The sequence below is a fragment of the Corvus moneduloides genome, chromosome 1 (genome assembly GCF_009650955.1).
Source record: "Corvus moneduloides isolate bCorMon1 chromosome 1, bCorMon1.pri, whole genome shotgun sequence".
Taxonomy (NCBI): Eukaryota; Metazoa; Chordata; class Aves; order Passeriformes; family Corvidae; genus Corvus; species Corvus moneduloides.
The window spans coordinates 49,874,028-49,895,773 of NC_045476.1; the positions used below are offsets into that span (position 1 = coordinate 49,874,028).

A 21,746-nucleotide genomic window follows, 5' to 3' on the forward strand; every position below is an offset into this window, starting at 1 on the left:
AGGAAGGGGTCGACTTCTTCCACAGTTGCCGTCAGGGAAGGCTTACCACAATTATAGTCAACTTAAGACTTTTTTGCTAGAAATTGTCCACCTCAAACTGATTTGGGAATGTCCAGGCTGATGATACAAGAACAAAGACAAATAAACAGCACTGAGAGTAAAATGAGCGTTACGTATACAATTTAAAACATTCCATTTCCTTTAGTGTTTCAACTGCATATCTTTCTATTAGCTTGAAATTGGATTGCAGTGTAAATATATTTTTCATGTATCTACTGTAAAATGATAGTAGATCATAATTTAAAGAGTTTATTATTAAGGCAACTACTGATGCTTTTCAGTTTTTTATTTTACTTATTTTAATCTTTTTACCAACCTGCCACCAATTCGGATCTTCCCGGTTTACAATCTGAAGAATTTCTCCTTTAGAAAATTTCAAACCTGCTTCTTTGCATGGGATGAGGTTGTCATTATATGGATTATAATCAAAATGACACTTCACAAAAACCTGAAATGTGTAAAAATTAACAAAGCTTAAGCATTATAAAATACATTCTGACTAATCTGTCTGTCAAACTGAAGTAATGTCTTTACCTACAGCATAAAAAGCTTGACATGATCCAAGCTGCATTTGGCATGTAATATACAATCTAGGGGGAAAGAAGTTATACACCAACTGGGACAGAATAATCAACAGTGTAAACCCTGGCTGAAGTAGCTTCATGATAAAAATAAAAAATCTGTTCCATTTGGACAGTGCATTACAAAACGCTCATTTTTGTATTTCAGTGTATACAACTCAATTAGAATTCTGACTTTTAATTACTTAAAAACACAAAAAATTCTTGGAATGTGAGCACTGTGTTTAAGGCCTGTGGAATCTTAACTATTTTTGCCATGAACTCAATGTTTTAAAAGTAACAGGATATGCAACTGCTTAAGACTCAAATTTCATACAGGGGAAGAAACAGTAGGTTGCATGACTGAACTGAAAACATCTTTGACTCTCTTTGTACCAGGCTGGGGAGCAGAAGAAGCACTGCACCTGTCTCAATAGAGCACATTCCCTCAGCCTCCACTCACTGGAAGCACTGCCTGTTATAGTCACAGGTATAAGACCCACTACCTGAAGGAGCACCTTACACGGTGTTTCAAAGGCACTGATTTAGCTCAAGAAGTTACTTTTGCCATGGAGAAACTGACAGCTTACAGCAACAACAAAAGGATAGGAATAGCCACCATCCAAGTTCCCACTGAAGTCAGTAAATTCAAGCTCATCTGTTGAATTTAGTATGTTTCTGAATTCTATGAAACAGATTATTTGGACACCAACCATGTCATAAACATGCACAGTTCACTGCATGTAGTGTGATTGTTGTCAGGTTATCAGAGGTCACTTGAGGTCAAAGAAATGTGCTTTGTATGTAGCATACAAATGCTTAACAATTTTAGACACTAATTCGAGTTTCTTAGGCAGGCGTATTAGGTGAATAAACCCATTTCTAAAATGTAATTGAAGCAAAATACAGGTATCTACATTTTAGTTTTCATCCTAACATTATATTCACAAAATAAACAAAATATGTCTAATCCAGAATATACAATGAAGTACTACACAGAAGTTCTTTTCACAGAATGATCAGAAATGTGCTACTGACCTGTTGAGGAATGACAGTGTCTCTGTAGCTGGGGAGAATCTTCAAAGTGACACTTCCACTGATGTTTTTCAGCAGTTCCTGCAATTCTTTTGGATTGTTTCCAACCTCATGGCCGTTCACCTCTTTAATGACGTCACCTACATGCAGAAGACCTTGCCGATCTATCATTCCTCCATGAAGAATTCGGGCTATTACCAGATCGTTGTTCTCAACTCTAAATGTGACACCCTGAAAGAGGTAATGACACCCAGTTTACCACTGTTTGAATGTCAGTTTCGTTCTACCATTATCTCAAGCACCAATACACAGCTGTGGGATATTCCAAAATGATACCTCCTCCAAAGAAAACAGTCAGTCACAGCTACTACAGTGTAAGAGCTCCCCATCCAGAGAAGCATCAGGTGACACAGCAGTGCTTTCAGACAAGGTTTTCATATGACTAAAAAATGACTGTGTTGTTCCTGATTGCATGCAATCCTGTCATCTCATATCAGGCCCAAACAGATGTTGTGTTAATCAACTATGCTAGCCCAGTCACTGCCTATTCACTGTCCCATTACTTCTTGGAGAGAGTGGGATGGAGTACATGAAAGTATCTTCTTACTTCAACCTCTCAGTACTGAGCTTATCATCCATTAAATTAGACAACATAATGGAAATAAAACATAATGCAAGAAATGGGGTACATGCAAACATTTTCACTAGCACTTTATAGTAAAGACACATTCATCCCCAATTACTTACCAGTGGCTCTCCTGCTCTTTTGTGAATTCCAAGGATACGAATAGCATCTACCGGAACAACCTGGTTGTTCACTGAAGAGTTATTGACTTCAGGGCTAGAAGGAGGGGAATCGTAACATTTTGAAGCCACAATATCATGTGCTTCCAAGAGTGACTGCAAAGGAACAGAAAAAGTATTTTTTAAAATCGTGAAATAACCATTTGTGAAAGGATTTAGTGCTGAATAAACACTGAATCTGTCCTTTTGGGACCACATCATAATACTCTTACTTCACATGAAATAAAGCAAAAATAGACGTACAAGTGCTCACATGAACTGATAAGCCCACTGCCTTAGCAAATATGCTGTCTTGTAAATAAAAATGCTGGTTTTTAAGGAAATATAGGAGAAATGTAATTAAATTGGGGAGGAATGTGTGATGTTACAAGGGAAGAAGACAGAAAAAGGAGTACCTAAAATAGTCTTTCACCTAATGAGACAGTATCTGAGCAAATGGTTACAGTAAACGAACAACCCACTGCAAAAAATGAAGACAACTCATCATTAGATACTTGTGTTTAATGCAATAAAATTTTCCTCCACAGTAATTTGGATAATGACAGGTATGCAAGGATTTCTAGCCATCTGCAGAATGAGTGCTTCCTGCTTGCATAAAGCCAAGGAAGAATTCTAGCACCAAATGAATCCAAGCTGACAGAATTTACTTTCTGGAAGACAAGAGCTCAGACCTCAGAGTTAGCGCTGTTTTCACCAGTCCAGAGACATAAATACAAGGTGGAAGGAGGAGATCCAAACGAATATAATCATGTTTGGAAGACAATGCAATTTAGGCATGATTTTCTCATAAAAGACAAATTTTTCTTAAGATATAAGACAATACATACAGGTAAACCAAGAGCAAACTTGTGCATTAAAACAGTGGGGACTTTCTGTCTTTCTGCCACTTTCTAGTGTAAGGTGTCCCTGCCTGTGGTGGGGGATCTGAAACAAGATGATCTTTAAGGTCCCTTCCAACCCAAACAATTCTGTGATTCTATGAGAGGAAAAGGGACACCCTATAGCCATCATAGTCCAAGATAAAGCATCCTACAGCACAAGGAGTCACACTGACAGATACAGAGAGGAGAAGTAGCAAGCAGAGGAGATACCTACTGGGCCTCCAACTACACAGCTTTGTTTCAAACCGTGACTGGTCAGATATGGTCTTAAACCAGATTGTTGACGGTGTCATGGCAGTAGCTAAAAAGAGAAGACACCATGGGGACTGTCGCTGATACTGACATGCAAATGCCTGAAGAAGACAGCAAACTACCAGAAAGCAGAGCAGGCAAGCAGGTAACAGCAATGATTTGCTATGCAGTCTGCTCCATCCTTCTGTAAGCCACCTCTAAGCTAAAGGCTGTGCAGCCACATTAGGGGTTAGTGCTAAGCTCAGCATGCTAAGCTCAGCTCAAAGTGTCACACACCTGAACAGTCATTTTCATCTGCCCATTACACAACAAACCTGCTGATATTTCAACTTGAGGTTAGAAGGAAGTATTAATTCACCGATTTTGCCCCTTCCATTAAGACTGTAAAGACAGCTGCTTATTGTGGCTGCTCTGATACTGTGGACACAAACCAAATCAAATTAAATAGGAAAAACAATCATTTATTTAAATCAAGCAGCTGTCAGATGGTAGCAATTTCTAATTCTTCACTATCCAAGACACATCCAATCCAGAAACCAGGAGAATAGATCTCTCTGCCAATGTTTGCAAGCAACATATTTTTGGATCTTTCTGCATTTCCAAAATGAAACTAATTTGCATCAGCTACACATTTTAACAGATTAACACTCATAAAGTCAGGTAGATACAGCGGTATGAAACTTCCAGTTTTCTTCTGGTCACACACTAGAACAAATTGTCTCTGAAGTTTCTGACCACAACCCACTATACTTCTCATGGAGCCTTGTGGCAGAGCCTCACACAGCTGCCTGTACATCTCCCTGCCCATTAACAGTAATGCAATTTACAGATTATAACCTGATCCACAGTCTACTAAGCCTACTAAGATAAGAGTCTGTGTCATCCTTTTCAAATTAACATGCTCTGTAAAATTCTTCAGTTCTTAAATCTGATCCCATTCCACATTCTGATCCTTTTTAATCACTCAGTTTTATTGACAAGCATGAATTCATACAACTACTACTTAACCATCTCTCAATCACAGGATCTTTTTCCTGCTATTTACACAATGCCTGAGTCGCAGAAGGACTATGAGGAACTGTACACTGCTGCCCACAACTATAAAGTGGTTTCTTTGAGAAAAGTAGTTCATTGGTTTCCTTAAGGCAGTTAACTTATTCCTGTCCCACACCTAACTCTCACTTCTGAAACTCAAGAATATGTTCCAGTTTTATGAGCCTGTTTCCAGCCAGCCAGGTCATGACCTACAGTTCTGAAGAACACTTAAGCACAGGCACCTGGCAACGGGGGCCATGTGTCTGTACCACTGCCGGACTACTCGCCAACATTTTATGTCACTAAGTTCCTTCTTATTTCGGGAACATGGCTGAGTGAGCTGAGAAATTCAGTTGCATGAACTTGTTTCTTTCTTGTGATATTGGAAAAAGTGATATCCTGTGCTCCTGCAACTCCAGAGCTCCGCTGGAATCTGACCTTTCCATACTGGTGCTGGAACACTTATAAAACCACCGCCAAAGTCTGCAAAACAACATGGACTGATCAACAGTCATAAAATGGTTCAAAGTTTCCTCCATACAAAATTTCCTCCTGTAATTTCCTCCAGTCAGGATCAGCTGACTATCCAAGACTGGATAGCTGCAGAAAGGTTCTCATGAAAAAATTACAATATTGACAGAATATAAGGCATTTTGAAGAACTCCTACAAAGCACAAGAGATAACATACAATGGATAAACAGTCCTGTGACAGACAGTATGATCTCTTCATGTAAGATACTGTCAAAAAACAATCCATAAACTTAGAAGATATTGACCTCTTTCCAGTAGTTTTCTAAGGCTGCATATATTTGACAGGTAAAAAAATAATTTAAAATGTAATTAAAAATTCAGTAAACAGAGAAACATGAAACATTAAAGGCTCTCTACAGTGCTGAAGCCACCATCAAACTCAGCATTTGTTTTTCCTAAAAAACTTCTAAGCACATGTTATGAAGCATTGCCCTAAATAATGTAATAACTATTTCCCCAATTCTGATCCAAAGGAACAATTATATTACAAACTGGGGGCTGTCGTGGGAGGGAATACAGAAGAGCAGAATGACTTATAATCTGGAATTCAGGACTCCTTTCCTAACACTTTGGACCTGGAAGTATTTAAAATATTTCCTTTCCTCTTTATGCACTAAATGTGTGCTAGTCTTTCCTGATAACATTGTTTAAATATTAGAACTTAATAAATGGACTAGAGGCTCCTAATGGTCATGTGAAAAGAACACATTTTAAAGGCTCTTCTGGAAAAGTGAGGAAATCATGTATGACCTCAGAAAAATCAGGAGGGCTGGTAAGAACAAAGGAGTATGTGGGGAAAATAACCCTATTTATTAATACCTGTCTAGAATGGAACTTAAGATCACTTTTTCTAAATGAAACCTTTTGAAGGTATGATTAGCCCTTACAAACCTGACTATTATAAGACAATACTGGCTGCTTTTCAGATTAAGTATTTTATTGCCAGCAGAATCTATTTAGGATGAATGCTTTGGCTAATTCTTGGACAGGTGAAAGTAACAGAACAAGCTCTTCCATTGAAGAAGAAGAAGCAGAAGTGATTCTTCTGCATGTTTAACCACTCCAACAGTGTGAAAATTTTTAACTGTTTCTTCTTCCCTCAAGGCAACCTCTCTTACCACTTCTGTGCTCTGCTCTCCAGCTACTGTCTGGTAAGATTTGCTACAGGCTTTTCCATGCACTGCCTCTGCCAGCTGGCTCTCCAACACATACTGACCTACTGGGCAGCCATCAATACTGTGAAACTCATTAGAACTTTCACACTTTGACCTCTGAAAAGTTAAAACTAAAGAAAGTAAAAAGCAGAAGCAATGATTTTGTTGCTTGCCTCCACAGGGGTAATGGAAGCACAAAATTAAGGGCTGAAAATTCTCCCTAATTTTAGGCTTCAGAATTGAATCACAACAGATACACTTCAGTGAAGCAAGTAGATGGGCACTTTTACGTGTATGCAGCAGCCAAAACTTCTCATTGTTTCTGCAAATGAGACTGAATGCCTCCAACAGGCACTTAGAAAATAAATTTTAAAAATACAAGTTAAAGCTTCTTCAGACTTTCTTTAAAAATGAATTCTAGTTCTGACAGAGTGATGAATAGGCTCATTCTCCAGGGTAGCATTTAACTGTCTTAACCATCTCTATTCTCTTCCTTTCACACTATTTTGTCCTTTTTGTGCAATCCAGGTTTTGCAGCAAAGTTGCACTGTATTTTTCTTACACGCTCATGACTCACCCAACACTATGGGGAAAGAAGCAGCCTGCAAAAATCATGACATGAATTTTTAAACTGATCTCCAAGGAAGAGTCAAAAAACTGCAAAACAGTAAGTGTGATGCTGATACTAAACAAATTAGAAGTTTCCACAAAACCCAGAATGACTGGACAAAACAGATCACGGGAAAGCATCAACATGCTTTAATAAGGAAGTAAGGCTTCTCAAATCTAGTCAGATTCCTTCGAAGGGTCACCAAGCGTGGCAACAAGGCAGTTAAGAGTTGTTCATATAGATCAATTTCCATAAGGCCTTTGGTAGAAGTCTTTTAAAGAAACAAAACTACAACAGGATAAGCAGTAAGGCTTTCAAGAAGAAGAAAATATTGGTTAAAAGACAGATAATTGGTGCCAGGAATACAGTATTATTTGTTTTCAGAATTCACATTATCAGGTGATTTCCACAGGCATCTGGGCTCAGTTCTACACCTGTCAATACACTGACATGTCAGATAAATGACCTAGGAAATAGGGATGAGAAGTGAAACTACTGAGTTTGCTGATGCTGATGAACTATTCAAGGACTAAAAGAACTGACTGTAACCTTCAGAGGCACCTCATGAGCAACAGACTGAGAACAAGGCAAATGAAATTCAACACAGATTGCAAGGGAAAACATAATCCTAGTTTAATATGCTAACTGAGAGACTCAGAAATGGTATCTGGGAAATGTAAATAATACAAAACCAAACCGAGCCTAACAAACAACCCACCTCTACACTCACTAAGCCTAGAGGTACCTCTTCTTTACTGAGAGGGTGGTCAGACACTGGAATTGGCTCCTAAACACGTCTGTCAGTGTTTAACAGGCGTTTGGACAACATCCTTAATAACAGGCTCTAATTTTCAGTCAGCTCTGAACTGGTCAGGCAGTTGGAGAGAGTGATCCCTGTAGGTCCCTTCTAACTGAACTGTTCTGTTCTATTCTATTCACCAGCTGTTAAATAGGCAAACCAAATACCAGGAACTCTTAGGCCATAAGTAAGAAATGCAATAGAAATTAAGACACCACTTCATAAATCCATGCTATATACAGCTTTGCTTCATTTTATTTACTTGACACAGACAGACACAATGAGGTCTCTCTTACCACAAGTAACATGGAAAAGCTGATTAAGAAAAAATGTTCACTTTCTTCCTACATAAGAGGACAGGGATATTAAGTGAAATTGACAGGAGACAGTCTCAAAACCAAAAGAGCAGAGTCTCCACTCAGATGGGCGATGGTGTGAATGATAGATTTTCACACAGGTTCAAAAAACAACTGAAAAAGCTCATGGAAGAGAACTACAGGTGGATGATACTACTTCTCACTCAGAAGTCTGAGCAAAAAATCACTAAATCTTCACAACATGTTTTGGAAGGTATCACTGTTGGCTTGTTCTAGACTTACAGTCTTCCCTAGATGCCTACTGCTGAGACAGGGAAGGAAAACAGAAGAGATGTTTGCTAAATTTACCTAATATGCAGTTAGGAAGCACTAATTCACAGAGCAAAACTGTGAAGTTAAGGTAGCATCTATGCAGTTTCATGTCTGCTCCTTATATATCAAGCAACAAAAAAGGTAAAAGAAAGAGCATAAATACTGACATTCTAGTTTACCATCTATTTTGGAACTTTTAAATTACATGTTTAAGTTGCTTAAGCCTGAACTAATGAAGTATCTGACACCAGCAACGCATTCTGCCTCTCTGTAGATCTGACCACTGAACAGGAATAAATGGTGGGTTTGCCTTAGTACTGGCTATTCACCCAAAATAAAATTCTTGATCTAGCCTCCTACAGGCCATTTCCAGTTTCCACCCCAAAGATCCTTTGCCCAAGCTTCTCTCTGGCCTTTGCCATCTCCCTCCAGAGATGATTGCTACCATGCCTTTCAAAGAGCAGCACTTCAATTGTTATGTCCTTTTCATCTTTTGATTCATCGTCCTGACTTTCAGCTTTATTTTCTCTATCTAACACAGTGGATCACTGTCAGGTCTGTCACGGCACCAGCTGCCCCCACTTCTAATCCTTTTGCATTTTAACTACCAGTTCCTCCAAACTCATCCGGTCCTTTTAAAGTCCCAATATCTTCTACAGGATCAAAGATTGATTTGCAGGTTTATGCATCACTAAGTCTCTGAATCATAGTTTTTGATCACTTAGTTATGATGCCTTTCTGGACAAGTAAGGGAGGCCAACACAGGAGAGGCAGAGGAACTGTCAGTACTCAGAAGAGCTACTGCCCCAAAAGCTGAGTTCTTGAAGTGATCCCTCTTCCAACAGGCCACAATACAGCATTTCCAGTGTTTATCCATGTTAAACTCACTGCTACGTTTGTATAACATGTAATGGAAAACTTGGGAAAAAAGTGTGTTTAAACTCATCTACCCCTGAAATGCCTATGACTCCATACCCATCTGCCAAAAGAAGCCCACTTATACTGTGGCAAAAGGTTGTTTATGTTCTTCTACAGGATACCTTCAGCTAAGTAGTGAAGTCCACTGAACCCTGCCTAGAAAGGCCAGAATCTACCAAGGATTTTCAAACCTTGATCTTCGAGGTTCAGTACAGAAGCTACTCATAGAAACAGCAAAATGGAAAAACATCTGCTTTCGACAAGCGTATGTCAACACTTCATTTAAGCAGAGCAGCAGTGAGAGGGATGCAGAGTCTCAGCTTCAGCTGCAGTGCAGATCAGATCACAAAAGAATCACGTTCATTCACTCTGCAAACTGTAAGTCTTGCACACAAGTACAAATTCCAACAGCTGAACTGAAATGCACCATGCTCCTGATCAGGAACTGATTTCATCTGGAAATGTTACGGATGAAGCAAGCCTTCATCTGCCTTCATCAAGCCGCCTTCAGAGAATTGTTGTGGAAACTCCAGTCATATAGGAAGTAAAAGCTTGTCCAAGATTTATAACAGAAACTGCAGCAGAATTTAATACAGTGAGTAAAGGTATTTTTGAAATGATATCAAAGAATAAAATCATACTTATTTGTATGTAACCCCACGTTCTGCTTTACCTTTCATTTGGAGTAAAATCCCACATATTACAGTTTGCTATAGTTCAGGTTTTGTTTCATTATTATTCCTAGATCCATACGTGGACACTGATACAGTAAGCTGGTAACATACAGTAAAAAGGTGGTACCTGAAAATGAGGCTCCTTGAGTATTCCAACCAATTCTGCAATATTTTCATCCTTATTTACTAAGGGACTGATGTCTTCAAGAATTTCATTCACCAGCTCCAGGTTGTTGTCACTGACAGCCTCAAGTTTAGAATCTTCCAGTCGTTCATGAGCCTGTAAGATTAAATATATGAGACTATAACGTAAGTAAGTTTCAAATGGTTCAAATTTATAAGCATTTAAAGTAATTTTTCAGCGCAATCTTCAGCAGGAAAGCCAGAAAAATTGTATATAGGATAATCTGATTTAACTGCTGAAGGATTTTGCATGCTCAACTACATGACCCAAAAAACTTTATAAGCAACACATGCCAGAGAAGCTTTAAGTCTGCACCTCCTCTATGCTGTACACATCAAACACTGCTCTATCAACAGTACAGCACCTCAGGACCTTTCCTTCTTCAGAATCCTGGACAAGTACACTTTCAAGAAGAAGGGCAAAAAAGGAACTATGGGATCTTTCCAGAGTCTTCAAGAAAAACATTTACCTCAGACTCCTCCCATTCAAACACCTTTTGAACACCACGTTCTACAGAAAAATCTGCATAACTGAAAGAAATGCTAAAGAAAAGTCAGAGTCAAAGGCAGCTAACAGTATCCTGGGCTGCATTAAAAGTGTTACTAGAAGAGTGAGTGTTACTTAGCACTAGTGAGGCCACACCTGGAACACTACTGGAAAGAGCCCAGTGAGGGCCACAAACATGATAAAGGGTCTGGAGCACTTCACATATGAGGAAAGGCTGATTGACCTGGGACTGTTCTGCCTGGAAAAGAGAAGGCTCCCAGCATTCTCATCAATGTGTATAAAAAGTGTACTATGCAAAGAGGACAGAGACAGCCTGTTTCCAGTGGTGACTGGTTTCCTGGCTGGTGACAGGACAGGAGGCAGTGGGCATAACATGAAACACAGGAAGCTCTGTCTGAACATCACGAAACACTTCTTCCAGTGTGAGGGTGAATGAGCACTGGCACAGGTCGCCCAGAGAAGATGGGAGTCCCCCTCCTTGGAGATACTCAAAAGCTATCTAGATGTGGTCCTTGGCAACCGCCTCCAGGTGGCCCAGCTTGAGCAGGGAGAGTTGAACTAGATGCCCTCCACAGGTCCCTTCCAGACTCAACCATCCTGTGATTCTTTGATAACATTTAATCTATTTCTAGAGCTACTCCTGCAGACATAATCCTTTCCTGAACTCTGCAGATACTGAAATTCATTGAAAGGTACATACTTTGAGCAGAAAGAGAAGCATCTCTGAAAGATGTCACTTGTTTATTACAGACAGTGCTCTATCATACAATTAGGGAATAAGAGGAGGCCAAAAATAATTCAGATTCTCAACTGGAAGTTATTTTCAACACTGTAGCAACAAGAAATTTACAAAAGAGCAATTTCTTTGGCATATAAAAACAAATACATAATAGGTAAAATTCAGAGTCATCTATATATGCTTCCCATAGATATAATTTGAAGGTATGTGAGCACTTCTACTCTCTTTATTAGTGCTTTAAAACAGACAATAAAACAAAATTTTGCTAAAAGCAGAAAACCTTGCTTCCTGAAATCATCTGAGTATTACATTGTACTTCATAACTATAAAATGCTATTTCTGCAGGACTGATGACCAAGCTCTGGAAAGGCAAATTTAACATAAAGGCATTTCAAACATTCTCCAACACCAACACACACAAACCAAACAACTGTGATTACAAAGTTATAGGAAGCTCGGCACCTACACACATTTTCCTTAATAAGGGAATGCTATTTTGTACATAATGCATACAGTAAACAATATCCTTCTTTTAAAGTTTACTTCTTTTACCGCAAGTAAAAACACAGATCTAAGAGTCCTTAGATTTTAAACATAATCCAACTGCAAAACCTTTTTAAGATTAGTGAATATGGGTTACCTTTTTTCTCATTCGTTGTTTTTAAAATACCACCACTAACACTGAATGATATAATCTAAATACAAACATCCTTACCCTTCACTCCAAAAATCAAGGCCGTGTATATACTGGGGAACAGAAAGTTTTATCAGTGAAAAATCTCTGATCCTGTAATATGTTGAGGAGTAGCAGGATATTGAATGGTATGAATAAGGTTAAAAACAAACAAACAAACAAGAATACCTAATTTAGATATTGCAATTCTTTTTTTAATTTCACGTCAACATTTCAGAAATAAATAAATAAATAAATATCAATAAATCATTGATACTGAATTGGGCCTCTCTGTGCATTCAGTATTGTGTCATACTCGCCAAATGTTCAAATATAAGGCTTTTACCTCCAACAATCTGACATCTTAAATACTGGACTAAACGCTCATAGATTACTCCCAAGATGTTTCCTTGGCCTGGGTTGGGCATTCACCTGGTCTGCTGTAGGCTGTACTACAATGCTAAAAGCAGTAGTGTGACAGCAGAAAGAAGATAAAGTTTTGAGGTCTGAAAGAATAGTTAACAATCCAGAAGAAGAGAATTTTGATACTACAGTTCAGTAGCAAAACAGAGGAGAATTCATGCATGTTCCAAGTTCAACAACTATTTTCCAAAAAGCATAATAATTCTGAGGACTAGTTAGGATTGAACACAAACATCAGCACAGGAAAGATATGGAATTGGGGGTGTTAAGTCTGGAAGAGAGAAGACTCTGGGAAGACCTTACAGCAATCTTTCAATACTTAAAGGGGGCTTACAAGAAAGATGGGAACAAACTTTTTAGTAGGGCTTTTAGCGATAGGACAGGGCATAATGATTTTAAACTAAAAGACAGTAGATTGAGACTAGATATAAGGAAGAAAGGTTTTAGGATGGGTGTGGTGAAACACTGAAATAGGTTGCCCAGAAAGGTTGTAGACACTCCACCCCTGGAAACAATCGAAGTCAGGCTGGATGGGGCCCTGAGCAACCTAATCTAGTTGAAGATGTCCCTCCTCATTGCAAGGGGGTTAGACAAGGTGACCTTTAAAGGTCCATTCCAACCAAAACTACTCTATGAGTCTATAAACATCAGTGACAGGAAAAAACATTTTACAATGGTAATAGTTAGTTCTCCCTTCCTCTACCACCTACTGAAAAGTGAAAAGGTTCAGTGAAAGAATCCTATCCCAAATAAATCTGTAATTTCTACCTTGTTGCCTTTACTCTATACAGGAAAAGTGTGAAATTAACGTAACCCAGTTTTAAAACATCAGCGAAACTTTGCACTGTAAAATACTATAATTTAACTACTATGCTTATTGTTTGCCTTCATTTATTTAAGGACCGAAAGGAGAAAATAAGTTTGTGTGGCTTGCAGCACCTTTCCCTAAGTTTCTTTTTGTTCTTTTTGGCATACTTTACATAATGATTAGTCTTAGTAAGTGGTGAATAAAGGAAAATGAAAAAGTTTTTGCATTTCTGGCCTGCTTTGAAATGATTCTGTTTAAATAATGTAACCATCTCAGAGAACTGCTAATTCTGGTAAAACCAGCTCTTCTAATAGAAAAGCAAGTTTATGTATTTTTAGGGACAAATAAGATATATATGTGAACTACATACACTTCACCAAATGTGTTTTTATCTTATCCTTATTTAGCACTGCTGGTTAAGACTGAGGATTTTTCCAAAATAATTACAAAGAAATATGAGTGCAGTCATGCCATGTGAACACAATTAAAACCTTTAAGCATTCTAGATAAAGCATGGGTACACAGTTAAGAATCTGTTTCCATTACAGCACTTTTTTTTACATCTGCTAGTCAATAAATTCCACCTAATTGTAATTGGCCATCAAAGCACAAATTCTTGATAAGAAAAAAAGGCTTTGCCATGAACATTTTCTTCATGATGAATATTAAAGATGGCCTTTGCAGCAGATACTTAACATTGTTTCCATCATCAGTAAAAAAAAGCTTTTGCTTACTCTAGTAAATCTAGTACACAAGTCCTTCCCTCTGCAGTCATCTCACCAGCAGATGAGACATTTCCATTACTTCTAAGTTTATTACTATGCCATGTCTTCAACTTAAAACCAATTTTTTGAACAGCTAAACAGAAGTAAATTCTCATATGAATTCTCATGAGAAGTTTTCCTTTGCAGATTTTTATACTGAACAAAATCCCTGAACAACAATCCTTTAGCTTTACAGAGGATTTCACACCTGCCCAAAGGGCACTGCTTTCAGATGTCTATTCCTATTAAAGAGACAGCTGTACTTAACTGGGTTTTCCTCATGAAAGCAGCTTATTTTTATGAAGAAGATTAAGAACAAATATAAGTGATGTACTATATTTGACTGCATTTCCTACTGGTAAGACCAGCAACATTTTATTTACAGAGTCCAAAGATTTTTTTGCAAATATCACCTTACATATTTATAATTGATTGCTACCACCTATACATAAAAGATTTTTGTAACCCAAGAACAAAAACTTAGGATAATCCATGTATTAGAGAGCTGACAATCAAAGGTAATGGCATTACTCTTGAGATCCAGGAAAGAGCATGGAGAGAATATTTTCCTGGGCATATAAGAAAGTAGTTTTGAGCTAAAGACGAAAAGAAAACTTGTTTATACCATGGGGTAATGAAGGTTACTGCTCTCACTTTTCATCTCTGGCAAAAACACTGAAAGTCAGAAGGCATATGGGTTTTGCACACAACAGTGGTTACAAGACTACATTAAAATCAACTGCTTCTAATTTCAAGTATTTTAATTTTTTCTTCATAAATAATGTAACCACATTATTTCTGTAGTCTCTGAATTTTATTCTTCCTCTAGATTCCTCTATGTAACAATTAACCAGAGTGCACAGAAATTACACTCTACTAAATCTTCACCTTCGAGCTGGCTTTCAAGACTTTTAATAAGATGTACCAATAACATGCTGTTATTACCTCAATCCATACTCAATGTCCACACAATAATGTAAAACATTTCCCGATTCTACTCAAAGCAGCAAATTTAAATACCTTAGCAAGTGATCTTACGATAGGGTTTTCCATAATTCCTTTAAGAAAAATCAGGTCTATTTCTTCAGCGCCTGTCGATGTCGGCAGATCAGTAAGGTTGTCTAAGACCTGCTGCATGGCTGCTGACAAAACAAAAACATAAAGTAAGTACTGACCAAAACAGGCTTCCATAAGGAGCAAAAGCTTTGGGGAACACCTCAATGTTAACTTTAGAGATGTTACACAGTCAAATACATCTACTGAGAGCAAGAGGACAGAACAGAAAAGAAGATTTTTGTGTGTGTGCCTGAAAAATGGAATAAAGGTTGTAAGCAATTAAAACCATGCCCAGCACATTCCTATCAAGATTTGCTGCTAAGGATTGAAAAAACAAACAAGTTTTTTATGTACAAGGTATGCATAATCTTCCAAACACAATAAAAGCAACTCATTCAGTACTCTTTTCTTTTCATCTTTTTCAGAAGTTTCCAGCCCTCATACATACAAGTTTTACATACACCCACAAGTTTTACAATGCTTGTAGAGGCAGATTCACTGTTTTTAAAATGAACACATAGTTCCAAACCAATTTTTTTAAACCAAAAATTTGCTTCCAAGGCAGCTCTTAGCACGGGGACACTCACATCCCCAGCAGTCCTTTACAGCCAGACCTGACCCACTGCTCTCTGGGACTAAGTGCACATGGTGCAGCTACAACGAGAAATGCATCATGCCTGCCCAGGACCCTCAGACTTGCTGAGAGAACTGCTCTTGGCTGAGAGTGAACAATGCTGCCCAAGAAAATGTCAGAAAATGCCATCATCCCGGTCTCTGGTCTCATCAAGGTGAGTGAAAAGAGTTTGTTCCTGTTCTTAACTGTATTCTTTTAACTCCTGCCAAGTTATATATGCATGCTTAAATAGACACACGCCCAGGTGTACTAACAAAATCTCCTCTTGAGATCCCCAGTAAGCTGAGAAGCCTTGGAATAACCACAGTGTTTTGTAAGGCTCTGCATATTGCAGAGTGGTATATATCAAAAGAATTAGAAAAGCCTATATGCCCCTTCTCCCACACAGGAATTTACCCTTAACTTTCCTCACTGCTTTATAATGAAAGCTATTATGAAACACTGCACAGTAACAGAACAAACTGCATTTCTCAACACCTACTTTCTGATTTCAATTCTTCCTAGAAAATTCCATCCCAAGAAAAAAATTTCTGGCTATTCTTTGAGTGGAACTGACTTTTCAACAAGCAAATCAACTCATGTGCCATATTTTAACTACAGCAGTGCATGTCAAAAGCCCTGCATTATTTTAAATGTTTTAACTACACTCTTTGTTTTGAAAAAAGTGAATTTTCTGTGAAACCACGAGTAGGAGGGAAATGACACTTTATGCTTTCAGATTTTGAAGCAGTATTATTTCTACTTTGTAACAGACAAAGTGCTGCCAGCAATCACAAATTATGTCAAGTCACGAAATTACACCGTGTAAACAGTCCACAACTGCCCCAGACTAAGTATGTCCTAGTTCCAGGGCCTCCTGACTAGTTCAGCTGCAGATGAAATTGCCTTCTTTCACATTTACTCAATTCCCAGTTTCAGACTCGTGGCTTTTAATGTAGTCATGCAAGCTGCAATATCTGGAGAAGCGGACAGATGTTTCTAGCCAATTTACATCATAGGTGCTGCATAATAACTCAAGTGTTAGAATATAAGCTTTCTTTACATTTTTAACAGTTATGTAAATTCTTTTTAAGGGATTTCAGGTTAGCACTTTTGCTCCTATAAATAATCGGAGAAAATGTAAAGCTTCCTTCATGTCTAAGTATGCATCTCAACTAACAGCTACAATTCCAGCACTTGATGATGACAAAAACATCTAGAATAAAGACATTCTTCATATTATCTCCATTAAAATATCCTGTTTCTTACTTAAGCCTTTCAGAACTCTGCCTTAGATCAAATTAAAAAATACAGTCCCTACACAGAAACTTTATCATCAATGAGAAACTGTTAAGGGCAGTGTTAAGCTTCAGAAGAATGTCTTTCAAACTTTGTGCAAGTAGACAGTATTAATTTTCAAATTAATACTTTATTTAATAAAGGTTTCACAGACATCTAGCATCAGAACTACTTAAAAAATAATACCTTTAAGTACCTTTATTTTAACCAGTTACAATGTTAAGCAAAAAAATTTTAGCATGAGCGAAAGTTCAAGCTTCAACAGTCTTTGCACCTGTTACCCAGCACATGGTAGTCAGAGGAACATTTATATGCTTCACCATGTTTCACTGCTTTACACTCACCTGGCAAAAAATTCGGAACATGATCAAATGTTATTTGCCAAAAAATCATCAAGAGCATCTTCCAACAGGAACTATGTCTGCTGGTTTATTTAAAAAGAATAGACCACAAATACATGGGTACATTTTTGATGGACTAGACAAAGCATTTTAATCTCAGTGTCTTACGTGTGTTTTACAAGTCATGGGCCACTTTGAAATATAGCTCCTGTTTAATGTGAAACGCTGATATTTGCTCACATGTGAAAATAGCTTTGAAAGTCTAAGCAATATACTGACTATATATGCCTTAGATATTCATACATGTACTTTCAAGCAATTTGATTTCTCAAAAGACTATTTAAGGGCAGAGGTGGGAGGAGGGGAAGACACTTTGGGAAATGTATTATAGAACCTCTTCTTCTGCATCTATTCAACAGGCTTTTGTTTATTCATTTCTAGGGAAGAAATATTCTATTAGACAACAAACAACAGGAGATACTTTGTTTCCAGGCTTAATTACACTGATCTTTCAGAATAATGTAGACACACATGGAACTTCAAGTAGCACTCTTTTAAACAATTTCACTTTTTCCTTTCCTGGGGTAAAGCCACCTTAGCACTTTTAGAAAAGTATCTTACCTTGTTCCTGAGCAGCGGGAATGAAAGCTGAAGATGAAAGTACTTATGTAGGAAAGTTTTACTTAAAAGATCAGGTCCTACCAAGCAAGAAACAGATGGAACTGAGGAGTTTTAACACTACCACATCTAAATATCCCATCAAAAATTGCCTTTTGAGCCGCACATCTCTTTTGTGGTGAATCTGCCCTTGAAATGTTGACAGAAGTTACTCACTGTGGGGTAGAAAGCCCTGTAGAACTTACATTTAAGTCAGGCATACTGAAGAACTAAGGACTACATGAATAAACTGCATAAACCAGGTTGTCAGAAGTGCTCCTTATTGTTGAGTACTTTGGTGTACAATGAAAAGGAAATCCATGCTTTTCCTTCAGTGGAAAACTAATTGGGTCTCTCTTCCCACTCTTGTCCCATCTTTTACAAGAAAATAATAAGAATATACTGACTTTGAGAGCTCTACTATTCACCTCCCTCTCTCTCTCTGAAGGCAAGCCTGTTTCTATATTCAAAGACCCATCTGGGAAAAACTTTAAACTCTCATTACAACACATAAGGATTTGCTTTTGTGAGGACACCATGAGATAGGCATGGCTGACTACAGTGGTTAACAAAACCACCTAGGAACACGCACATATTACAAGAAACACACACAGACAACAGCCTTCAGACACACCAGGAGGAACTGGGCAACAGAAACAGACTCTCAGTTGAGGCAAAGTGTTAAAATAAAGGGATTCTTAGGAAAAAGTGACAACAGAACTGAGTCTGAGCTGGGACTCCTAAGAGAAAATGAGATTACAACAGGCCACTCTTCACTCCAGCCCCCGGCTTTCGTGACAGGGAATACACATAGAATTAATTTCCACAGTCAATTTTCAAAGGACATCTTCATAACTGCAGCCAAGTTTAAAGCCTGAAGCAAGACTCAGCAGGAACACACTGGTCTGCTGTGTACATGAACTGAACAATTTAATCCTACTATACATATGACCCTACATTCATGGAAACTAGTTCGCCATTTGAATCCCATTTCAAAAAGGGAAAAGGGGGAAAGAGATGTTAATTGATCTCTGTGGCAAACAGCACGCATCCTGAGGTGTGGGAACACAGAAATCCCACTTCCTAATGCACAATTTACTAACCAGAATTAAATCCTCCTAATTCCCACAGAGTTCTTCAGACAACCAAAGGATGCTTCAAAGGTTTAATCTACACACTGTACCTTACAATAGTAAATTCAGACCAAACAGAAGTAAAAGATACCCCAATAACTCTTTTCTTCTTGTAATTTTAAGAAAAAGACAGGTTTTCACCAAGCTCTCAGCTGTGACTCTTCTACCAAATTTGATTTTATTCTTTCTTTCAGTGCCTAATTCTTGTCTACATTAATTCTATGTAGAGGAAAGAGGAAGCATACATTTAAATAAATTTTCCAGATTTGCAGACAGAAGACAAATGTGTCACTCACTGGAGAAAATTAAACCTTTTCAGAGTGAATACCTCGCACAGATTTTTTTAGCTTGGTTTCATTTTATTAGTCTCCAAGCTTACAAAATAACAGGAATGAAAAGAAAATTATGTATAATATATTTAAATAAACATGCATATTTATTTCCACATGGCCTACTCATCTGGATAGGAAGTTATAATAAATACCTCAAGGACTACTGGCGAGGCAGGTGCTCCATACAAAGTCTAGAAAGTTAGATTAAAATCTTGTCACATACATAAACTTCAGAAATAATTTCTTGTGTAATTTAAAACCTTTTCAAGAGGGACATATGGAAAGCTTTCACAAGACACACAATAAGCTCAGACAAAAGAAGATTAATTTGTAACTTCGCCAGCCCTTAACCAATGACAACTCTGTAATTTTTTCCCATTTGTGTTCATGTTTTTAATTAATGATCATTACGCTTAAATATAAGGCAAAGGAAAAAAAAAAAAAGTTATTTTGTGTTGGCCACTTCTCTCCCCAGTCACAAATTATAGCAGTTTTGGCAGTCTAGAACAGAGAAAAGGAGTACCTAGGAACAAGCTCACATTCTGAGAATATTTCACAAGTTCATTCATAAACAGGCTATTGACCAAGAATATATGAAAGACTGACAAAGCTGTCTTACTACTGGTAGAGTAAGTTTCAGAAGCCATATTTCAAGACGAAAGTCTCTGGGATAGCACTATGCAGTGAGCACATACAACATCATGTTTGTGTTTTCAGAGCCAGCAGCTGCAGGCACTGAGCAGGATCACTCTCAGCCACAGCTCCAGAGCAGCAAGCTCTGAATGATGGAGCTCTGCAGTTCAGCCCCCTGCTCCTCTACAAATCAGTCACCTACTCCACACATGCTGCTGACCGTAGCAGGGTGCAATGACACTTGGGCCTTTAAACAACCACCCAAACACTTTGCACCTCTTATTTGACAGACACTGCCAAGCACGGAGTGCAGGGCCAGTGCAGCTACAGCCTTGGACAGCCACCTTAACTCAGACATTCCTGGGCAGCATTCCATTGTAACATACTCAGCCACCTTTTCTAAACACGACCCCTTCCTCAAGCAGTAAACACAGCAGACCTCCTCTAAAAAGACAGTAAGATTACTTAATGAAGAAAGGTGTTGTCCGCAGCATGAACACTTTACTGACTGCAGAATCACCTATGGCAATGAATTTTTAAAGGAAGATGGAAAAGTCTAATTGATAAGAATGAATGTTCCTCTGGATATCCAAATTCTGCCCACTGAATTTCTGCATGTTGAAAAGAAATAACATAAATGCTTAGAAAAGTTTATTAATTTTCTTTACTTCATTTTCTGTAAGTCTACTGGCAAGCCAAGATGGAGCTATTTTAGCATACCTATAAATAGAAGCTCAAGCAGTCCCTAGCCTTATCAAACCTGGCTCAACCATATATTACATGCTCATTTTTCATGACTGTGAAGGTCATGAAAGCTATAGGGAAGAGCCAACAACTCTTTCCCAGCTCGAACACTGCAGACATGCTTCTTTCAGGCTGTGAAGTTTGTCTAAAAAAAGATGAAGCACAAATTTTCTGAACAGATGGACCTCACAGCTGCATCTTTTGGAAAAAAAAGCACTATTTAAAAATTATCTCAGCAAAGATAAAAAGGGAACAAAACATCAAAACTCCAAAACCAGCAGAATTAAAAGGTTAAATCTTATTTAAAAACATATATCATGACCACCAGTAAGATATTGAAAACAGATACACTAAAATCTAGTATTAAGGCATACTTCTCTTTCTTAAAGGATTGCAAAGAAAAATAGGCGATTAACTTAAACTTGATGCTCACTAAGCTTGATGCTTTAAAGATAAGCCTATATAGGTGTTAGGTATTACCAAGTTTTCTGACCTTTTTTAATTAGAGGAAGAATGATGCAAGCTTCAGGCACAGAAATGATTAACTGAAGAAGGACATACATGCACACTCCAGACAAGTACACAGAAAAAAATTCTTCAAGCACTATACAGCACAAACCAGAGCATGTACAAGCAAGTCAACCAGAAGTTTTTTAAAAGGCTGAATTTTTAATTTTTTTTTTGTGTGTGTTCTTACCTTTCAGCTACAGGTGTTAGGAAAGTATATACTAATGTCACGTAAAGACTACTGTACTCTAAATGAATACTAGGACATGCCCCAGGAGAAATTTCAATTTTGGTGAAGAAAGACTGTACTACCCTTAGTTCTTCAACTATTTTAGTAGTTCAGGTACTGGAGAATATATTAAAACAGATTTTAAAATTAAGACAAAACAT

At 37.9% G+C, this 21,746-nt stretch overlaps 1 protein-coding gene across 2 annotated transcripts in view; it reads right to left on the bottom strand.

Annotated features, from left to right (window-relative positions):
• Positions 1-21,746, bottom strand: part of MPP6 (membrane palmitoylated protein 6) — a 58,812-nt gene that overhangs the window by 15,899 nt on the left and 21,167 nt on the right. Inside the window, exons 2-6 of one of the 2 annotated variants that reach the window (XM_032109496.1) lie at positions 15,062-15,180; positions 10,071-10,223; positions 2,403-2,555; positions 1,659-1,886; positions 377-508 (exon numbers count right to left, since the gene is read on the bottom strand). In XM_032109496.1, coding sequence (XP_031965387.1) covers positions 377-508; positions 1,659-1,886; positions 2,403-2,555; positions 10,071-10,223; positions 15,062-15,178 — 783 coding nt within the window. In that variant the 5' untranslated portion in view covers positions 15,179-15,180. Of the gene's footprint in view, positions 1-376; positions 509-1,658; positions 1,887-2,402; positions 2,556-10,070; positions 10,224-15,061; positions 15,184-21,746 lie in introns of both variants that reach the window. The other variant, XM_032109507.1, reaches the window with a different exon arrangement.